General features: G+C 43.9%; 1 protein-coding gene across 15 annotated transcripts in view; it reads right to left on the reverse strand.

The window, feature by feature from the left end:
* The window catches only part of KANK1 (KN motif and ankyrin repeat domains 1), a 246,152-nt gene that overhangs the window by 33,103 nt on the left and 190,688 nt on the right, over positions 1-22,361 (reverse strand). For 12 of the 15 annotated variants that reach the window (XM_055294360.2, XM_063609920.1, XM_055294359.2 and 9 more), the window contains one exon: positions 527-3,187. In XM_055294360.2, coding sequence (XP_055150335.1) covers positions 527-3,187 — 2,661 coding nt within the window. Of the gene's footprint in view, positions 1-526; positions 3,188-5,952; positions 6,346-18,452; positions 18,714-22,361 lie in introns of those variants that run through there. The other 3 variants (XM_055294370.2, XM_055294369.2, XM_055294367.2) reach the window with 3 other exon arrangements.

Consider the following 22,361-nt stretch of genomic DNA (forward strand, 5'->3'; position numbering starts at 1 on the left):
TGGGACAACAGATGTGTACCATTGCACCTGACTCAAATTCAATAGTTATATGCTGAATTAAAGAACAAATTAACGGAATCTCTCCTCTCATAAACGTTTTAACTGAAAACATTTTATGCCAGTATTTCTAATTGATAATATACTTTTAATAGTGGGTACAAACAGGGTAGGATTTTTTAAAGGCATTTCTATAAATAATGTGCAAGTAAATAACTGAAAGACAAAGAATAAAGCATCTTACCAAACTAGCAGCCCCAGAAGACAACCTCTAGGCCAGCCAACACCCGTTTACTTTTCTTCCAGCGTTAGTCCTCAGCCAGAGGCCAGTGAGGCTACCAGATAATAAGAATCAGCAGAGGTGCTTATAGATTTTGATTCTTAGTTTTCATTCTACAGATTACCACTCTAAAGCTTTCTCCATTTCTCCTCCAAAAACGGCTCCGGCAGCTAAAAAATAATCCTTAGCTTCTGGAAAGACATTTTCCCCCATCCTTCCTCATTCCCAGGTCCTCAGGGTACCACCTACCTGTGATTTTACCCAGACTGGTTTTCTGCAAGTCAGGGTTCCTCAGCTCTTCAGTGCTTGCAGATTTCATGACAGAGTTGATAGACGACAGGGTGCTGATGAGCTGAGAGTTGAGGGAGCCAATCTGTGAGTGAGGTTCCCCGAAAGCTTCTGCCAGTTCACTATAGTTCTCAGCCAGCAGTGTCTGCTGTTCTGCCAGCAGCTTCTGGATGCGCTCAATGTAGTGATCCAGGCCAGTCATCACTCCAGGTGGAGCCTGGGGCTGGGGGTTCTCCAGAGACTCCCCTACAGGGTCATCCCCAACCCCCACGCTCCTTCTGCTGGCTGTCAGCCCCACAGTCAACTGTGGTGGCCCACAAGCTATGGTCCTCATTTTGAGACCAACCAGATAGTTGTCATTAATATTTATCTGCCCCACGCCTGACTCTTTGGTCTTCACAGCTGATGGCCTGTCAAGCCCAGAATGGCCAGAAAGCAACGTTCCAACACCAATGGACCGCGTCTTGGTGGAGGAGTTGATGTCCTTGACACGGCCTTCTCCTACAGCTACTGTCCGTGTCTCCACAGTCTGGGTGCTGGTCTGCTTGTCCAAAGTGCTTAGGCAAGTGTTAGTGCAGGACTCTATGAGGGCGGCCGTCTCGGTGTTGGTGAACCGGTGCACCTGTTCCAAATCCGTGCTAGTGTCCTGGTCTGCAGTACGAGGCACTGCCATGATGGCAACTTCCACCTGGCCAACAGCCTCAGTGTTCACGCCCCGGGAGGCGCACTCCTTTGGAGAGCAGACAGTCACATCAACAGAACAATCTCCACAGCCGATAGACCGCACTTCTTTGAGATTCAAGTTTGTCTTGAGGAGTGTGAGGTCGTTCACAGACTCCTCTGTGTTGCTGCCTGTTTCGCAGACGCTGACTTCCACACTCACACTCCTGTCACACATTTCCACAGACCTCCCAGCACATCGGTCGTGCGTTTCCACCCTCTCCTTAACAATCCACCAATTCATAGGCAGCTCAGGCCCTACAACTTTATTCTTACATTCGGGCTGGCAGGAGATGCCTACACTGTTTGTTTCCACGGAGGTCCCAACACACGTGTCCACTAGGTCCGTGTGACTGCCGACCATTTGGTCTCTGGTCTGCACCACTGCCTCCACCACCTTACTGAAAACAAGTGGCTGGGCCATCGTGGCTTTGTCAACCTTTTTCCTTGATCCAGCAGCCTGCAGCTCTTGTTTTAGTTTAGTCATCTCCCGGTCATGGGTGGTTTCTCTAAGCTGTACTTCTAGGCGATAGATCTTTTCCTTCAAGGCTTCTATGGTCTGCTGTTGCAGCTCAATTTCTTTGTCAGCTTCAGTCATCACTCCAAGCATGGCCTCTGTCACGCTGACCCCACAATTTCTCATCTCAATAAGTGTCCCTACAGCTGCATCCTTACAGGACCTGGAGCCTCTGTGGTACACGACGATGTCGTTCATGTTCTCCTCAGCACCCACAGCCACAGACCGGCACTCGCCATTCTCCCTGAGCTCTGAGGAGGCCTCACAGCTGCTGTCCTGGATCTTCTGCTCCAGGGCTTGCATGTCTGCTGTAAGCTGCCGGAATTCCTTTATCCTCTGTGTGCTCTGTTCTACGCTCTCCATTTCTTCCTCCTCATAGTCAATGTATAATTCCCCACCATTTCTTCGGGCCCGGGAGAGCTGTTCCAGCTGGGAGGCGTTCCCTGCGCTGTAGGACCGCTTCCTCACACCACAGACATTGTGCTGGGATGCAGCCCTTTGGTTTTTCAGCTGTGAGGCCAACTGCCTTTTCTCTTCTTGCAAGACAGAGATCTTTACCTGGAGCACAGGGATGGTTCGCACCTGCTCCTCCAGCTCCTTCAGGCGTTTCAGAGCAATGGCCATCTGCTCGCGGATGTGCTGCAGGTGCATGGGGCTCACGTTGGTCACTGGGGTGGAGATCCCTGAGCTCAGGGGGCTATGGCGGATGGAGCTCCCCATGGAGGAAGTGGTGGGAGCAGCTGGGGCATAGCTACCATAATCCCCATTACCTTGGTATCCATTCTGAAGCTGGTGCATGGCAGGATTGTGGTTTCCAGAACCCACAAAAGAGGGGAGGGAGCTTGTGGAGCCCATGCCTCCAAAACTGGCCAGCCTGGGCCTTCTGAACTCACCCGGTGTCATCTGCATGGTGGCTCTTTCCTGTTCCAGTCTTCTCCGGGTCTCCATCAGTGTCTTGGTGACATGAACGTTATGCTTTGGGAGTTGTGGTGAGGGAGGTGGCAGCTGTCGATTTTCTGGGATGGTAAGAAAAGGGAGTGAGGTCTCCAGAGGGGCAGGTGGCTTTGGGATTGGAGTTGATGTAACTTGACTTCTGGCTAGGAGGAAGTTGGGGCACTGCTTGTTGTCATCACTGTTGGAGGATGAGAGGGATTCGGTGGAAGTCCATACACCTTGCTGACCAGATGTGGTCCTGGGTTCTGGGCATGGCACAGATGGCTTCCGCCTCTTCTGGATGTTCAGTCTTTTGATGGTGTTTCCCTTCTGTATGTCATCCACATATTTGAGGAAATCTAAGTCTAGTTGATAACCATAGGGGGTCTCCACAAAGTAAGGGTCTTTCTGTTCCTTGTCCTGGTCTCCATTCAGAATATCATCTGCTTTTCCTAGAATAGGGAGAAAACAATATTATGATGACATGCAATACACCTAATGGTAAAAACTATTATTTGTGTTTGTTGCAGTATAGCAAGCTGGTATGATTTTAAGAGTTGACACGCCTATGTTTTAAACCTGGATCTACAACAACTGGGTAAGCAAGTTTTTTTTTTTTTTCTTTTTTTTTGAGACAGGTCATTCTGTCACCCAGGCTGGAGCTGCAATGGCGTGATCTCGGTTCACTGCAGCCTCCGCCTCCTGGGATCAAGCAATTATCCTACCTCAGCCTCCTGAGTTGCTGGGATTACAGGGGTGCACCACCACGCCTGGCTAATTTTACACTTTTAGTAGAGAAGGGTTTCACCATGTTGGCCAGGCTGGTCTCGAACTCCTGACCTTAGGTGATCCACCCACCCTGGCCTCCCAAAGTGCTGGAATTACAGGCGTGAGCCACTGCGCCCGGCCTGGGTAAACAAGTTAATAAACCTCTCTGAACTTCAGTTTCTCCCTGAGTAAAAATGGAGATGCAAATATTTAACTCACAGGCTTAAAAACAATGTAATGAGATAATAATTGTATTACTTTTTAAAATTGTATCTTAGATTCAGGGAGTACATGTGCAGGCTTGTTACAAGGATATATTGTGTAATGATGAGCTTTGAGCTTCTAGTGTACACATCACCCAAATAGTGAACACTGTACTCAATAGGTAATTTTTCAACCCTCACTCCCCTCTTTCCCCACTTTTGTAGTCTAAAATGTCTACTATTTCCATCTTTTTCCATCTTTATGTCCATCAGTGCTCAGAGATAATGATTAATGAGTCAAGCACATAGTAAGTCCTTACTAAATATTTTTAAAAGAATTCATTATAAAAGACACGAAAAGCCGGGGATGGTGGCTCACTCTCGTAATCCTAGCACTTTGGGAGGCCAAGGCGGGTGGATCACCTGAGATCAAGAGTTTGAGACCAGTCTGGCCAACACGTGGTAAAACCTCGTCTCTACTAAAAATACAAAAATTGGCTGGGCATGGTGGCGGGCACCTGTAATCCCAGTCACTCGGGCGACTGAGGCAGGAGAATTGCTTGAATCCAGGAGGTGGAGGTTGCAGTGAGGCGAGGTCGCACCATTGCATTCTAGCCTGGGCAATAGAGCAAAAACTTCGTCTCAAAAAAAAAAAAAAAAAAAAAAAAGACATGAAAGCATTGTCCAGTAGATAATTTCACTGGTCATCTACAGTCTCTTGGAATATAGACAGCAGACATTAAGATTCCTGTTTTTCAAAGTGTTATCTGAGGCACACAAAAAAACTAAAAGTCAGTAGCAGACAGACAAAGTCAGCAGCATAACCAGGAGGCCTGGGATGAGATGTCCCTGCTGCTGTCTTTTGCAGACTGGGCTGCCTTTCTAAATGGAGGCCAAGGGCACTCAGCTCCTGACTACCTCCATGGGCTTATAATTTGCCTTGGCACCTCCCCGGCTGACAAAGCTGGGGCACAGGATATTTAGTGATTAACTCTGGCAGCATGAGTACAAGCACACAGAGGAAACACTTCAACTCTATTTTGTGTTTTCCACTTCTCAGTTTCTCTCCTCATTTAAAAACAAAACCAAACCCTGTCTCAACCATAGGAAAAGTATTCTCCGTGTTGACTTCTTTTGGACAAAACATTCTCTATCCCAGGAACACCTTGTTTTGTATTTTGATGAGTTCAAACAGATGCAAAGAATGAAGATAAGGGTAAAACCTACATACTCCAACCACTGGATCATGTGGCACTCAGTAAATACTACTTAAGGCTAAACCAGACATTTAAAAGAGGAAACACAAGAACCTTTCAAAGCACAGACCTTGTCGCTGACCTGGGCTGTGCATTTCAAACTTAAAAGCAAGGTCATTTTTATTTGTTTAAACTGTAGGATCAAGTCATGTGTTGTGTTTTCCCAGAGCCACACTAACAAGCTGTGCATTTTTAGAGCTATGGAAAGAACTCAAAAGCAATGAGTGAAAATGTACGCCATCAGTCTCCTTGCCCTCTCGTGAGTATATAAACCCACTTGACTGCTGTCCAGTTTGAAGTAACTTCCAGCAAACCTGGTTGGTGTCTGCCCTCCCAATCCCCAGCACTGCCGAACATTTCCACCCGACAGTGTGAATGCTATGAAGAACACTTCTGCCTCCATTTGCCCGCTTTCTTCCCAAATGTTGGAAAGAAAAGTACAAAAATAAGTCTGCCAAGCAGAGGAATAAAAAGGACATACATTCCTTACGTCCTAATTTAAAACAATATTAAATTGTTCTAGCTGTTCGATTCTAACACGTGTGGGAAGTGAATTCTATGTGAAAGAAGTCCCCAGCAGCAGTCATGCTCTAGCCTAAGAATGGGAGGGCTGGTCTGGAGTGCTGTGCCTGGAAACTTGTGCTCATGTTAATAGAACGTAGCTGTCCTTCTCTCTTTCCTTTTTAACTTTCATCTCCACATGGAGAAGGTGATCACTCAAAATATGCAGCCAGACCTGTTTCCAGTACTGTCTGAAATTCCATAAACAAAGAGAAACTACAGCCTGGGTGTCAGGCAGGCTGATCTGGCCCACCCGGGATGTGTGTGCGAGCCAGCGAGTCTAAGCTGGACTCCTGTAGACCTGTGGGGTTGCCGCAGTGGAGTAAAGTGGCCAAACAGTGCACAGCCTTCCCGGCCCGCCACCCTCGCCCAGGCCCCCCTGGAATTCGGCCAGCAGTGACCGCCCCACGCCACTCGCAGCTCACCTACCAGGTGGCGCCTGCTGCGCTCTCTGCCAGCCCCTGCTGCACCGCACACCAGCTCACTCCCAGCTCACCCGGACCCAGCCTCAGACGTCCTCGATCCTCACCCCATAAGGAAAAGTTTCAACATTCGTGTAAACTTAGCCGGCCACGCACAAATGCCATAGGCTGAGTTTTCACCAATGAAGTCTCCCTCCGGCTGCAGTGACACCACCCCCACCACACTCAGCTGTTCCGCATTCCCAGTTTTCTTAATGAAAACAGGAAACTGGGATCTTCTGAAAATGTGTGTTCTTCACTCCCGTTTTGCCAGTTGATTTTTAAATAAAGCTAGCACTTTAAGCATCTCTACAGAGAGGCTCTGTTTTTCCTATGCTAGTCACTTCTTCATGAAAGAGTCTGTGTCCTCCTGCTCAGCCCTTGGTCACCTGAGGAGGTGCAGAGGCACAATCAGCCCCACTGTTCTCTGTGGGTTCTCAGGATCCCCGCAGCATTCACTGGTTTCAGAGCACTGCCTGACTCTTCTCAGCCCTGGGCTTATGACACGTGGCAGGTAGTTATCCTTTATGACTAATTTCAACTGAGCCTTTGCCACTGATGAAAGCTTCTTCTTAAAAAATGAAACAAAAACAAACCTTTTTCCAGATACAAAAGTAGTACTTGCTTGTAAAACATTAAAAAAAAAGCCACATACAGATAATTTAAAGAACGTAAAAAAAAGGCATTCAGATCTTACCATCTAGTGGCAAGCGTTAATATTTTGGTGTAACTCCTACTTTTTCTATGTGTTTCTTAACATAGCTACTTTTCCCACTTAAGGATTTTCAGTAGGAAAGATGAACTGACTCAACATCAGTATTTAAAACACAACAAAACATATCACAGTTTTTACCAAAACCTAACTGGTCCATCTTTAGTTATTTCTTTAGTTCACCTTGTAGAAATCACAAAAAGCATGTTATCACATTGAATTACCCCCAAATAAACTTTGAACTTCTGGGAATCAGGAGAGGTTAGAATTTAACTAAGTGAGGCTTGCTTATTTCCTAATACTGCTCAAACCAGGCTACCCAAAGGACTTGTAATTCAAGTTTCATTCTCCAGCAAGTAAAAAGGCAAGATGTGTTTTCAAGGTGTCATTTTCACAAACAATTGTCCATGGTAAAAATTATTCTACAATAAAACTACCCAGTGTCATTATTTTTTTAATATCCTGTTTTCTAGTGTATGTTTACATACGTCAACATAAATTAGGCACTTATGAGTCCCTGATTTATTTCTCAACTTTAACAAGACCAAAACACTTTTTTGTCTTTTGTACCAGACTATAAGCACCTAGAGAGCAAAAAATTTAATTAAAAAAAATTTTTTTTTGGCAGAGCACGCTGGCTCACGCCTGTAATCCCAGCACTTTGGGAGACCGAGGAGGATGGATCACCTGAAGGTCAGGAGCTCGAGACCAAACTGGCCAACATGGTGAAACCCCATCTCTACTAAAAATATAAAAAATTACCCAAGCATAGTGGTGGGCACCTGTAATGCCAGCTACTCAGGAGGCTGAGGCAGGAGAATCGCTTGGACCTGGGAGGTGAAGGTTGCAGTGAGCCGAGATCACACCATTGCACTCCAGCCTGGGCAACAAGAGAAAAACTTCATCTCCGCCCCCACCCAAAAATATATATATATACACATTTTTTTTATTGCTTCCTCTCCCAACCACACACCAATTATCAACATGCTGGGAAGAAAGGAGATGTATAACAATGTTTACTGAAGGAATAAATAACTGAATATATAGTATAACATAATAAACGTGCTAGAGTGCAGGGGCGCCATCTTGGCTCACTGCAACCTCCACCTCCCTGGTTCAAGGGATTCTCCTGCCTCAGCCTCCCGAGGAGCTGGGATTACAAGCACGGGCCACCACGCCCAGCTAATTTTTGTATTTCTAGTAGAGATGGGGTTTCACTATGTTGGCCAGGCTGGTTTCAAACTCCTGACCTCAGGTAATCTGCCTGCCTTGGCCTCCCCAGGTGCTGGGATTACAGCTGTGAGCCACTGTGCCTGGCCAACAGTGTAAGATAATAAACTTTGAAAAATATCTTGATGCTCTGAAGACAGAAGTGGTTCATTAAATATTAGTGTTAAGGACATTTCTTACACAATACTGTTGCAGTTGTTATCTTTAGGTTGTGGAATTATAGATGATTTTTATTTTGTTCTTTATATTTTATAATTTTTACAACACATGGGTATTGATCCTTTTATTTTTTTTTTTTTGAGACAGGGTCCCACTCTGTTGCCCAGGCTGGAGTGCGGTGGTATGATCATGGCTCACTATAGTCTCTACCTCCTGGGCTCAAGTGATCCTCCCGCCTCAGCTTCCTGAGTAGCTGGGAACTATACGTGGCACCATGCCTGGCTAATTTTAATTTTTTTAAATTATTTTTAGTAGAGATGAGGTCTTGCTATTTTGCTCAGGCTGGTCTTGAACTCCTGGTCTCAAGCAATCCTCCCACCTCAGCCTCTCAACATGCTGGGATTACAGGTATAAGCCACTATACCTGGCCTGGGCATTTTTCTTAAAATATATTACAAGAAGTCACTGTTTGGAAGGCAAATGGAATTGACTGCAATAAACTGAGAAAGTTCACTTGGGAGGTGAATGAATAGGGGTGGCCATGGCAAAGACAGCTTGATGTTCTTTAGTATGCATTATCTCCTCCTTCCACACTAATAGGGGCAAATAAAAGTCTGTAAACAGAAGTGTCATGTAGCATACCCAAGGAACCTCCATTAAAAAACACAGAAATAATTCTTTCATCTATGTTCTTCTTTGTGCCTTCCTCCATCCTGCTGCCTGGAATGCAGATGTGATGACTGGAACACTAGTGTAGAACTTTGAAACATGAGTTCATATCTAGGGGTGGAGGAACAATGTACTAGAAGGAACTTGGGCCTCAAAGGACTTTGTGGATCAGAGCTACTATAATATTTCTGAAAAGCCTACCTCTATACTTTTAAGTGAAAAAGATATAAAGGTCTATTTTGTTTTAGCTATCGTTTGTTTTGGGTCTTGTTTACTTGGAGTTACACTGAATTCTAACAGGTACTGCAGTTCTTCTCCCCCTCTCAAAAATTAAGACTAGATCTTAAAAAGGAGAAAGATGCTAAATGATTAACTGGAAAAGCGTTACAATAAAACTTAAATTATTAATTCAGAATCAAGAGGAAGTATAAAAGCAACAGCTTTGGCCGGGCGCAGTGTCTCACGCCTGTAATCCCAGCACTTTGGGAGGCCGAGGTGGGCAGACTGCCTGAGGTCAGGAGTTCAAGACCAGTCTGGCCAACATGGTGAAACCAAATCTCTACTAAAAATGCAAAAAATTTAGCCGGGCATGGTGGTGTACACCTGTAATCCCAGCTATTCAGGAGGCTGAGGCAGAGGAATTGCTTGAACCAGAGAGGTGGAGGTTGCAGTGCGCCAAGATCACGCCACTGCATTCCAGCCTGGGTGACAGAGCAAGACTCCATCTCAAAAAAAAAAAAAAAAAAAAAAAAAATTTTTTTTTTTTTTTTTTTTTAAAATCTCTACCTGGGTTATAAAAAGACTCTTAACTAAGCCTTTTTGGACTAACAGAACTATGCCTGCTTTTGCACAGTCAAAATTCCACTGGCTCTATCTGCAGCTGAAATCCTGAGAGTAACAGCTTCCAACTAAATACTCTAGAATTGGAGGGCTCTCCCTGGTGTTGACAAGAATTTTTTGAATGTCTGGAAATCCAGTGGTGGAGACTGCTCCTGGCACCACCTCTACCTTCATTATATAAACATTTATTGAAAGCTTTATTGGGTACAGAAAATGGTCCTGTTCAGTGGAAGGGGTAGGAGGAAAAATTTATAAGAAATAAAATGAGATACAGTCTAGCTGAGAGATGACTACCAAACACCCTTAACATAACACTAATTGAGATCAGTGACAAAGGCATATATCAACAATGCAGGCCAGGAGTGGTGGCTCATGCCTGTAATCCCAGCACTTTGGGAGGCCAGGGTGGGCAGTCCACTTGAGATCAGGAGTTCGAGACCAGCCTGGCCAACATGGTGAAACCCTGTCTCTACTAAAAATACAAAAATTAGCTGGGTGTGGTGGCACATGCCTGTAATCCCAGCTACTTGGGAGGCTGAGGCAGGAGAATCGCTTGAACCTGGGAGGCGGAGGCTGCAGTGAACCGAGACTGCACCACCGCATTCCAGCCTGGGCGACAGAGTGAGACTCAGTCTGAAAAAACCCCAAAAAAAACAACCCTGCCCCCACTCCAAAAAACCAAAACACAATGCAGTATGAAAGTATGTAAACTAGTGATCAAAACAGAACCGACTTAACCAGAGATGAGTTCTGAAGACAAGGTAAATGACAGAGTAAAAAGGTGAAGAGCCAGGGCAGACCTGTTGGTGCTGCTGAAGGAATGCCAAGATTAGACAAGGGGAAGATGATGAGTACAGGAGAGGCCACCAATCTCACATCCCGGAGCAGGGCAAGTTTTTCCACTGAAACTAGGGGCTAAAAGGCATCAACAAAGATCGTCTTGACAATTGTGTGTGTGTGAGACTGAGGTAGGCAAAGAGGCTAAATTCAATAGGACCAGTTAAAATGTTATAATATCCAGTGGGAAGTACAGACTGAATAAAACATTTATTCACACATTCGACTTACATTTATAATTGATACTGATAATAAAGGCACACGAATTAATATCTACTTTCTGTCTCTGTCTATCTCTCTAGTTTTCTATGAATCTTCACTTACTATTTACCACGCACTGTTCTAGGGGCTGTGGACACTGAACAGAATGGACAAAGTCTCTGCCCTCACAAGGCTCTCAGTCTAGTGGGGATGGAGTGCATAGAAAAGTAATTAAAGGCAGAAGTGAAGCAAACAGCTACATGACAGCTGGCATCGCCACAATTTATACCAGTGTCTCAAGGTAAGTGGACGGCCCACTAACTAACACTGGGCTCCATGTTGTCTTAGGTTGGCATCATCTCTGAGCCAACTTAGTCCTAGACACCAAGGGTCACAGAGTCCATTTCCTCCCTCTCTCCCAACTAAGTTTGCACAGTCTGCAATTGGGGGTAACCAAACACCAATGCACGGCATTGGTTAGAGAAAACTCTCCAAGTTCACACCAAATTCCTATGTGTTCAGAGAAAAGGTGAAATCAACAAACTGATGGCAAGTCTGCTCCTTCTTTGTCTCCTATAAAACTTAGTGCTCTGTGAGAGGGGTCCAATTTACTGCCTCAAGAACAATGCGAAATTTGCTTGCAATTCTTCTGCATTAATAAAGTGAAATGGAGTTATGGATATTTCAAAAATCATTTCATCTAGATTCATAAAGTACTATATGATTTTAACTTTCAATGAAACTAAAGTTGCTGTCCAAATAATACACGGTTTGGAAAGACATAAAAATTAACGTACTCACCAGGAAGAAGATTAGATCGCAGGAAACTAGTCTGGGAGTACTAACCTGCTTGCAGTGATTCTCAACTGGAGGTAATTTTTCTTTTAAACCAACCAAATGAGGCGTGGAGGTGATTTTGCCCCCACGAAGAGATATTTGGCAATGCCTGAAGATATTTATCATTGTCACTGCTTGGGGTGCTACTGGAATCTAGTGTGTAGAGGCCAGAGCTGCTGCACACATTTTGCCATGCGGAAGACAGGCCCTCCCTCCCCCAACAAAGAATTATCTAGCTCATAATGTCAGCAGTGCTGAGGCTGAGAAAGTCTGTGCTGGGGACAGCGAGAAGAATAAAAATTCACAGATAGCAACTGAAATTTTGGCCATATAATCTGTATTCTTCCACTGGGCATGGAGGCTCATGCCTGTAATCCCAGCACTTTGGGAGGTCGAGGCGGGCGGATCACCTGAGGTGGGGAGTTCGAGACCAGGCTGACCAACACGGAGAAACCCCATCTCTACTAAAAATACAAAATTAGCTGGGCGTGGTGATGCATGCCTGTAATCCCAGGTATTTGTGAGGCTGAGGCAGGAAAATTGCTTGAACCTGTGAGGCAGAGGTTGCGGTGAGCCAAGATCATGACACTGCACCCCAGCCTGGGCAAGAGCGAAACTCCATCGCAAAAAAAAAAAAAAAAAAAAAAAAAAAAAAAAAAAAAAAAAAAAAAAAAAATGTCTGTAGTCTTCAAGTCTTTCATTTCCTATTGAGGCCAATAACACTATGCTCAAGTGCTCAAGTGATAAAAATGCCACTTTTGAGTGAAAAAAAGCATTCAATACTTTCTACATTCTCTACCATAATGACCCATTCTTTAATATGAGCAAAAAGCACCGGGGTGAAATAATGTGTCCTGTGGACTTTAAAACGAGGAGACTTTGATATTATTACTCTATCTATTAATTAGGACACACTGACTTCTTTGTTCTGATTTCACTGCTGCACACTCTAGGCCCAATTACTGACTGATGGTGCTGTGAAAAATAATTACACCCCGTGCCACAACTTTCACACACTATTTATGTGTTTTTCTTTGCCAGATACCACACCTGACTGTTGAAACTGAAGTACTTTGCTAATTCCCATTAATGTTATTGTCCCCTCTCACATGAAGCATGAAGATTTTGCTTGAAGAGCTGAGTCAGTCCTAGAGAAGTACATAATTATCACAGATTTCCACATTTAAAAGCCCCAGAGTGTAAGCATCCTGCTGTTCAAAGCAGTCAAAAAGATCCCACGTCAGCAGGAAGGCAAACCAGTAGGATGAACTCAGGAAGAGAGGCAAGTTCTCATGAAGCTAATTACTCAGAGTATGAGAGTAATTAAGTTAGCACATCAACTTTTCCAGGAGCGGAAAGTGTTCTAAGAAGACAGCGAAGTACAACAGCATCCTTCTGAACGGGTTTAGCAGGTGGCATCTCCTGATGACACTGTTAACATTAAGCTCTTTGAGACCCAGCAGCTTTGCTACCTGTATCAAGTTTGTGTGAGGAACACCATTTGTTAGAGAATACACAATAAAAAGGGTAGCAATATGAGTGTTCCTCCTGCTGGTTTAAAGGAATGGATAACAGATGAGATTTTCTTTTGCTCTTGCATTTACCAAAGAGTTGTTTTTAAGCCTGCTCTTTTCCCTCCCAGATAAAACCCATTCATTCAGTCATTCAAATGATGGGCACCTGCCAAGTGCTAGGCTTTTTCTAAGAAGCCTGAAATCCTTCTCCTCAGAGTTTATACTGCCTACTGCAATTCACCAATACCTCTTCAGGTTATAGGTAGGTAGGTAAGTATGTATTCATTCATTCTTTTAGAGACAGGGTCTCCCTCTGTCACTCAGGCTGGAGTGTAGCGGCACGATCACAGCTCATTGCAGCCTTGAACTCCCCAGCTCAAATGATCCTCCTGCCTCAGCCTCTCTAGTAGCTAGGACTACAGATGTGTGTGAGCAAACCCGGCTAATTTTTAAATTTTTTATAGAGATGGGGTCCCAGTATGTTGCCCAGGCTAGTATAGCTGTTTCAAAAAGCTACCTAAACACTTCATGCAAATAAAATTGTGACATTAAAGAAAGCAAAAGTATATGCCAGGAGTTCCTAAGAAATATCAGGTCAGTTGACACGTATGTAGCATAACTGCAATTTTACAGGCTTGGTTTGTTTATATGATTAAGTTAGAATGTGGTGTTGCTTCCTGTACTCCTAACTCTTCCTAACTCCTTGTGGCTTCTCCCCCCAAATCTTTGGATTTCCTCTCACAGATAATCTTATCTGAACCTTTTTAACAGACGTTAACCTGCACACTACTCCTACATCTTCCACTGTCTCCCATCACTACCCCCCTCCATACCAGCTCCATCTTCCACATCTACTTGTTCCCACACTCTGTAAAGAGAATGCTGATCTAAGGAAGATGCAGTTGTTACACTGAAAGATGGATGTATTCTTTCATTCAGCAAATATTTATTAAGTGCCTGCAATAGGCAAAACAGACACAGAGCCTGTCTGGGTAGAACTTATGAAGTACAGGAGGAGACAGACAAGTGATCACATAAATAACAACTGTATTAAGTGATGTGAAAGTAAAATACAGGCGTTATGTTGGAACAGAGCAGGGACCCCGCCTAGGCTACAGGTAGGGAGGGTTCTTCAAGGGAGTGGTAGCTAAGGAGTCCACTGGGCAGTGTGCTGCGGATGTGTGGAGGGATGGGAGAAATTCTAGGCAGAGGAAAGAGCATATGCAAAACCTGCCACTTTTAGGAACTAGGAAGAGGACTTTGCAAAGACTGCAGTGAGACAGAAGGGGAACAGACAGAGCCCTAATTCCACAGAACCCTGGGAATCAAGTTTTTGCATCATAGATGCATTGGTAAGCTATTGAAGGGTTTTAAACAAGGGAGTGAAATGATCAGATTTGCATTTTAATAAGATTGCTCTGGCTAGATGCTGGAGATTAACATTCTCAGCATCCTCCATTAGGGTTGGTTTCCATGGATTATTCAAGTCCCCATGAATTTTTGTCTAGGTATAACAAATTCCTTTGCACCATGTGAATTTTATCTACCCAATTAGATAATAAGTGGTAATCATAAGATAAGTTCTGGTGGTATTCAATAACTAGAACTTTGATACTGTCTGCATTTGGGCTAGCCAGCCTGTAGCCTTAACTCTGTCTGCCCCTAATACTTAGAAGGAAACTGAGAAGGCCTGACAAATTCCAGCTACTCTGGGCTGAGCTGGAGACCAGGATCAGGTCTCTGGGCTTGTCTTCTAGGGCTCTGTTACCTCATTCTGCTACTAAAAAAGAAGATATTTTTCTTTAAACCAATGGATGACTCACTGCAGAAAAAAGTGATGGGATTCCTCTTCTGAAGGTCATTAAAGTATGAGAAATCTAACCTGGGAAGGACGGATATGGCATGAGTGAGGGCAGGAAGAAACAGGAGACAATATTTTAGGGAATCCAGGTTCTGATTTAGCATGTTGAGATGTAGAACACAGACTTGCTCTGTATTTGAAACTCTAGGATGGGAAGAGCAAGGACTGAAAATGCCTGTGAGGCTAAGACAACGCAGACCCTGGCAGCCAGCAAGTGTCTCTGGAGGCAGGAGAGAAAGGCGGGCAGCACGCTGTTTCCAGCTTTGTGTATCCCTCCACCCACACCTGACCAGGGCCTGAACTGGCCAACAGGGAAAGCTAAAGGTAGACGATAGGCCTGGGGAACTTAAGCAATATACTCTGAAAATGAAAAACTTCCACCCACCAGAGGATCTCTGACAAGCTGAATTTCAGGTTGGCTTGCCTCTAGGGTCCCGAGGGTTACTGTTGGCCTGCCTACCACAGATCTTGCTGCAGGTGACCCATACTGTCTGAGATAAATACATATCTAGAACTCAGATAACACCCTCCGCCTACCAGTTATTAGTCTCAATCGTCAGCACACATCAGATTGGCTATTTAACACCAATGTCAAGGGTCTATTTGATTCAAACTCTTTTGAACCCCCACTAGCCAAATCTAGGATAATTTGAACATTAAAATAACATAATTAATGATAGTAACAAGTTATAATCCAGTGAATAGGTATCTACTTGTGAGTCCATCATGCTATAATAAATATGTTGGAATACCTACTAATACATATACAAGGAATTATGTAAACAGAAAATCACCATGGACCAATTATTAGAACAGTGGCGGATTCAGGTAGGAATCACTAGCTAAGGCTAGTGGGTAGAGATTTCCTACCAAAGACTAAGATACTGATGTGGTCTCAGAATATCTCACCAGAAAATAACATCAATAATAAAAAAAGAAATGGCGACTCTATGATGAGAAAGCTGACAAATAACCACCTTGACCAGGTGATCAAAGTTGACATCATGTATTTGCATCGGGAAGAGCAGAGCATCACTTTTGCACTGTCCTTCCAAGAAGGCATGGCCTGGACCCTGCCTGAAACACATTCTACAGAATGTCAGGCCTCTCTTTTTAAAACCATCACAGCTGTGAAAAAAAGGTAAAAACGAGAACTTTCCTGATGGAAGGAGACTAAAAAGACATGACAACTGCATTTCTATACACACACACACACACACACACACACAGATGGAACAAATATGTAGTAAAATGTTAACCGTGGGAAACCTGAATCTGGGTGAGGGAGGCATGAGAGCTCTTTTTATAAATTATCTCCTGGCCTCGTGATCTGCCTGCCTCGGCTTCCGAAAGTGCTGGGATTACAGGCGTGAGCCACCGCACCCGGCCCTCAAGCAGTATTTATGTTTGTATTCGTCAGTACTTGGCCCTTGGTACATGGCCCTCTTAGTATCTGTTGAAGTGAAAAGCCCCACATCTAGGCACCTACTGATGAGTAAGTATAACAGAGGAAGAGATGTAGTGATTTGAAGCAGGCACTCTGGGGCCAGACTGCTTGGGTTTGAATCCTGGCTCTGCTGCTTTGCAGCTGTCAGCAAATTAGACTATATTCCAATTGTTTGAGAAAACAATAGTACCTGCATCAGTGTGTTGTCACTTAGAACAATGTGTGGGTTCTACTGTCACTACTAGTGGTACTGGATCACCCTCTGTTGTCTGGAGAAGAACACAACCCTGGTCCCCCACAGAGGACCCAGAACTCTTCCTCCTCTATACCCTGCCCCCACCCCCAGGAAGTCAGGGTTTAAGGTATTTGTGATACTTGTTCAAGATCAAGTAAGTCTGCTAAAATCTTGAGTTCTACATTAGTTTCTTCTTCTTAGAGTGTATGAAGGAGATGCCAGCAGGGAGCTGTAGGGGATGTGTGTGTGCGCACGCACTGCTTGGGCAGAGTAGTATGTACTAGTTAGATAAGGGGGAGTCCTAGTCCAGCACAGGAAGGAAATAAAAGCAAAAGCAGACAAACACCCCCCAACTTTTAAAGTATATTATGGCCAGGCTAACCTATCTCCATCTCACAACACGAGGACGAAGGTGAGTGCCGATTATTCTGCACACTCATTCTGCAGCTCTCCCAAAGTCCTCAGGGCACAGGTGCTCTCTAACACGCTGTGCAAAGATGGTGCTTTAAACCACCCAGAGCACCTCCATGGTAGTCATCCTGAATGGCCTGCCTAGGCTGGGGGAAGGTATACTTTTCTTTTCATAAAACAAGAACAGGAACTGTGATCAATTCCTAGTTCACGGATGAGCAATGGGCAGGAGAGCCCTGCAATCATACAATGCAGTGACGTGATTCATACCCTTAAAATGAGGGGGTCAGTGGAACTCTGATTTCCAAAGTTGCTTCCAGGCTATGCGTAACTGTTGACTATACTTGATACAAAATTTCTTAACATGGTCTGAAGAAAAATGAATCACAGCAGGTGTCAGACCAGATGAGCTCAGGCAGACAGAGGCTGCAGTCTTACCCTGTGCACGTCCCACTCAGCAGCACCTTTCCAGCGGCATCCTAACTGGCATGACCTAACGATCCCCAGTGCAGTGTCCCTCCTGGGTACTGCCAATTCTACTCTGGGCATGAGTTAAGAGGCCAGAAGCCAGGCTGCACGTAAGAGTGAGGGGAAGACAGCGGAAAGGGTTACTATTCTCAGTAGTGGAACGGCATGTCTTAATAAAGGGCACATTGTGCTAGGGAGGCATGTGATGGTAACAGGGGCCTTGCGGTTTATACAGTGGCCCTCTTCTCCAGTGTTCAGTGCCAACTACAAGATGCAGCAACTCTTTACCCCAAATCTGTCTCAAAACAGCCAAAATGCCATGGGCTCCTAAGTGCAAGCCCAACTATGCTGCTCTCCAATGTCCACTGTCTAATTTTAAAAGTTATTGCTGAAATACAGCATCAATCATGCATGCACAGAAGAGAATGAGCTTGGACTGTTATTTTCCAAACTTTCTTCAAAAGTAACATGCTGTTCTAAGCATAAAAAGGAAATGTGCCAGTTCAGAGAGTAATGCTGTGAAAAGCAGAAACGGAGCACTGGCTAACTTGGGGATAAAACAGGCTTTTCTAACAGAACATTACAGTTCTTTGGCCAGGGGGACGTGGGGTGGCAGTAGAAAACTAGTATTTGTGTGAATCCCTGTCCTTATTTTGTTTTATAGTGTTTATAAAAGAAGCCAGCTTTAAAGAATATTGAGCAACTCCCTATCAGAAAAACAGAGCTGAAAACAAATACCCAAAGATGGATTTAGCAACAAAAAAGGAAATTACTGAAGTGAACTAAACCTTAAACTCAAAAACTCAAATCTTAGCACATATATATGTACAACCATTCACTCCTGCAACAATGACATCTTTATGTTAAAGCCACAGGTAAAGCTGAAATTTTCACTGGACCAACAATCAAGTACTGGGTTATTCTTTCTAGCTTGAAGTAAAAGCAAATCTTTTTCACAACACACAGAGCTCGAGTTTATATTTCACCGACCCCTACCCAAACATCATGCTCTCCTCCTCTCTTTCTTTTGTGGGCATTCTTACTTACCCACCCAGAAACAAAATAACTGTGATTTTCAGCGAGCAGGAAGCCAGGTCTCGGGCAAACTTCCCTCGGCATTAAAGGGACTCCACACATTAGCAGGCAAAGAGCCCAGGAGCTGTTGCAGAGAATTTATTTATACCCATTTGGAATTTCCTGACGAACTAACAGCCTGCTGGCCACGGGGTTTAATTCCAGGACTCTTGGCGTCAGTGAGACAGCAAAAATTACCAACAAACAAAACTGCTAGCAAGATCTTAAAAAAGAGGCAAAGCCCTCTCTCATCTTCCTTCTGATTTTTCAAACTATCCTCACACTCTCTAGATATATGAAATGCTGACCTAGAAATGCAGCTGTAGGCCTGTTAATTCTAGGAAGAAATCAGAAAGGCAGCAAATGTTTCCTCATTGTTTGTGCTGACTTACTCCCTCTTTCCCCAACCCTCCACTGCAGAGAAAGGCTCTCTGTTATAATTTGAGCTATAGCACAGCAGCTGGCTTGTGAAGGAAATGATTCAGTTTATGCTGAACCGAGGCCAGAGTGGAGGCAAGTGGTTCCTTTTTGGTTTCTTCTTATTTAATGCAACATACAATTAGAAGGCTAAAAACACTCACCATTTCTAAACCATAGGCCCAAGCCTCCTTCCCTTGCTCTGTACCCTCATACTCTTAAACATTTTATTCATAACATCTTCGAGCAACCTTTGTTTTTGTTTCAAAAAGTTAGTAAGAATGGTATGTTCCCCTAATGATTTAAATTCATTACCTCAAAAAAAAAGTTTTTGAGATAGTGTATCACTCTGTCACTTAGGCTGGAGTACAGCGGTGCAATCACAGCTCACTGTAGCCTCAACCTCCTGGGCTCATGTGATCCTCCCACCTCAGCCTCCAGAGTAGTGCATGACACCACGCCCAGCTAATTTCTGTATTTTTTTGTAGCGATGGGGTCTTACTATGTTGCCCAGGTTGGGCTCGAACGCCTGAGCTCAAGAAGTCCTCCAGCTTTGGCTTCCCAAAGTGCTGGGATTACAGGCATGAACCACCACACATGGCCCAGAATTTTTTTTTTTCAAAAGCAGAAGAAAACATTTCTGTCAAAAGTAAATGATAACATAAAGCTCAAGAGAATTTTTAATGTTCTGGGTGTGTTCTAAAACCGGATTGTGGATATACAACTGTCCACATATACTAAAACTTATCAAACCATACACTTAAAATGGGTGAATTCTATGGTATATAAAACAGCTCAATAAAGTTTAAAGTAAAAAAAAGGGAAGAAAAAATCTAACCCAAATCTCTTATTAATGGAGGTCTTGTTGTGTAAAGTAATATGAAATTATTTGAATCTGCTATTTCAAAATACCTGGCACTTGAAGCTTTGTTTTCAGTTTGTTATTTTTTAATCTGTTGGTTTATTTGGTATAAACCAAGCCCAAATAAATGCCATGGTCTTATAGAGTTTAATCTTTGTGTCTTCACACAGGAAAATGTGTGTCTCAAAGATAATCACCTTTAAGGTCTCCCATCAGTAACTGGTCACCAGTAAGAGAAGAGACAGAAGGAAAGTAAACGGAATAAGGCAGGGCATGTGCAGGCACCAAGATGAGCCAAACTAGGCAGGTCCAGTGAATTATTATAAAACTGTGCCTCTCTCTACACAGCTGTCCCCTGTTTTGAATTTTACAAAGCAGGCTATTTAGGGTCATCCCTCATCTTTGTTGAAGTCTGTTTCATTGTTTAGAACTGGCTTTGCTTGCCTGCCTTGTGATAAAATTCAGTAAATCTTGTTCAACTAGTGCCACATTTACCCAATGTACTTAGACAAAGGTGAAGAAGGCATTTAAAAGAACCCTTTTTGGGGGGCATGGTGGCTCATGCGTGTAATCCCAATTCTTTGGGAAGCTGAGGAAGGAGGATCACTTGAGCCCAGGAGTTTGAGACCAGCCTGGATGACATAGTGACACCCTGTCTCTACCCAAAAAAAAAAAAAAAAAATTAGCTAGGTGTGGTGGCTTGCCCCTGTAGTCTCAGCTTCTCGGGAGCTGAGACTGGGAGGATTACTTGAGTCTGGGAGGTTGAGGCTGCAGTGAGCTATGATCATGCTACTGTACTCCAGCCTGGGTGATAGAGTGAGACTCTGGTCTCCAAAAAAAAAAAAAAAAAATTCTGGTATTACTTAGTTACATTATTATATTTCAAACTAAGATTTAATATCGGCTGGGTGCAGTGGCTCATGCCCGCAATCCTAGCACTTTGGGAGGCCAAGGCAGGAGGATCACCTGAGCTCAGGAGTTTGAGACCAGCCTAAGCAAAATAGTGAGACCTTGTCTCTATTAAAAAAAAAAAAAATATATATATATATATATATATATGCACACACACACACATATACATATATAAAATTTTAAAACTATCAAAAGACTTGTTCTTAAAAGTTAAACGAATAAAGCACTGAATGTACTGTTTCTTGATCCTGCAAAAAAAAATCTGCTACATTCTTATTCATAAATATTGTGTCGTGTTAAGAGTTTAGATTATACAAAGCAGTAGAAGTCAATCATTTTGCTAAAGTAGCTTGTATCTGACCCTGTGGGTGTTTGCCTCTGTGCTTCCGTGAAGGTGAGGTCCAGCAGAAAAAGTCATTGTATGCAAATAAATGCCTAGTCCTTTATCAGACGATGACAAGGGTTGGGAAGGGCAACAATTAAAAATATGAAACCCTTCTGCCTGGAAACCATCAGTCACAAAGGTTCCCACTGAAGAGAGAAAGACACACCTAACTGCCTTTACTCTCTCAATATACCTACAAAGAAAGAAGCCAAATAAGATGTGGGAAGATGAAGATGTACTCAAGGCTTGGCCTCTGACAGGTGGAGAATAGCCAGAAAAGGTGACGCCCAGTGAGAAAAGGAACCTGCTGGAGACAAAAGCCTTCTGTGGTACCAGGCTGGCTGAGAGTATACCAGCACAGGCTTTATGCCTGGGATGGCGGCTTTGGAACTTTGAGACTTCAACCTGAACCTTCAGTTCTTCCGCTTAACAGGATTACTGCAGCAAGACTTTTCCCCCAGAGAGTCTGCTCCCTTAGTCTAGAGATAAGAAAAAAGTTAAATTAAGTAGTGAGTGGTGGCCTGAATTACACTGTGGACAGGTCAAGATGCCTATTTCCCGACATCCATTGAATTCACTTTCCTCCCCCAACATTCCCTGCCCCCGTCTTTCCCCACCACCCACTGTGCACAATTCTTCTGGACTCCACTGCTCCAGATGCCTTATACATACACGAACTCATTTAATCCTCACAACAACCCTACAGCAAGGTATGATTACTTCGGCCTTTTACAGATGAGGCTTATGTCATGCATAGGCATGCTACTATTCTACTGCTACTGCTTACTCTACTGCTCAATTCATACTATTTTGGTACTGAAAAGCCATAAACTAGGGACATTCTCTCTTGTAGCCCTTTTATTTTTTTTTTCTTTTGAGGCAGAGTCTCGCTCCGTCACCCAAGCTGGAGTACAATGGCGGGATCTCGGCTCACTGCAACCTCTGCCTCCCGGGTTCAACCAATTCTCCTGCCTCAGTCTCCCAAACAGCTGGGATTACAGGTGCCTGCCACCACATCCAGCTAGTTTTTTTTTTTTTTTTTGTATTTTTGGAAGAGATGGGGTTTCACCATGTTGGCCAGCCTGGTCTCAAACTCCTGACCTCAGGTGATCCACCCACCTCGGCCTCCCAAAGTGCTGGGATTACAGGCTTGAGCCACGGTGCCCAGCCTCTTGTAGCTCTTATAAACAACAACAAAAGCCACAACAAAGCCCAAGGACAGCAATCAAAACAATCTCACATTCCCTCCACCCTTTCTGTCTCAGGTAAGCTTACCTTGCAAAAACTCTACCTATGAGTATTTGCC

This window comes from Symphalangus syndactylus, chromosome 9 (genome assembly GCF_028878055.3).
Source record: "Symphalangus syndactylus isolate Jambi chromosome 9, NHGRI_mSymSyn1-v2.1_pri, whole genome shotgun sequence".
In the NCBI taxonomy this organism is placed as follows: domain Eukaryota; kingdom Metazoa; phylum Chordata; class Mammalia; order Primates; family Hylobatidae; genus Symphalangus; species Symphalangus syndactylus.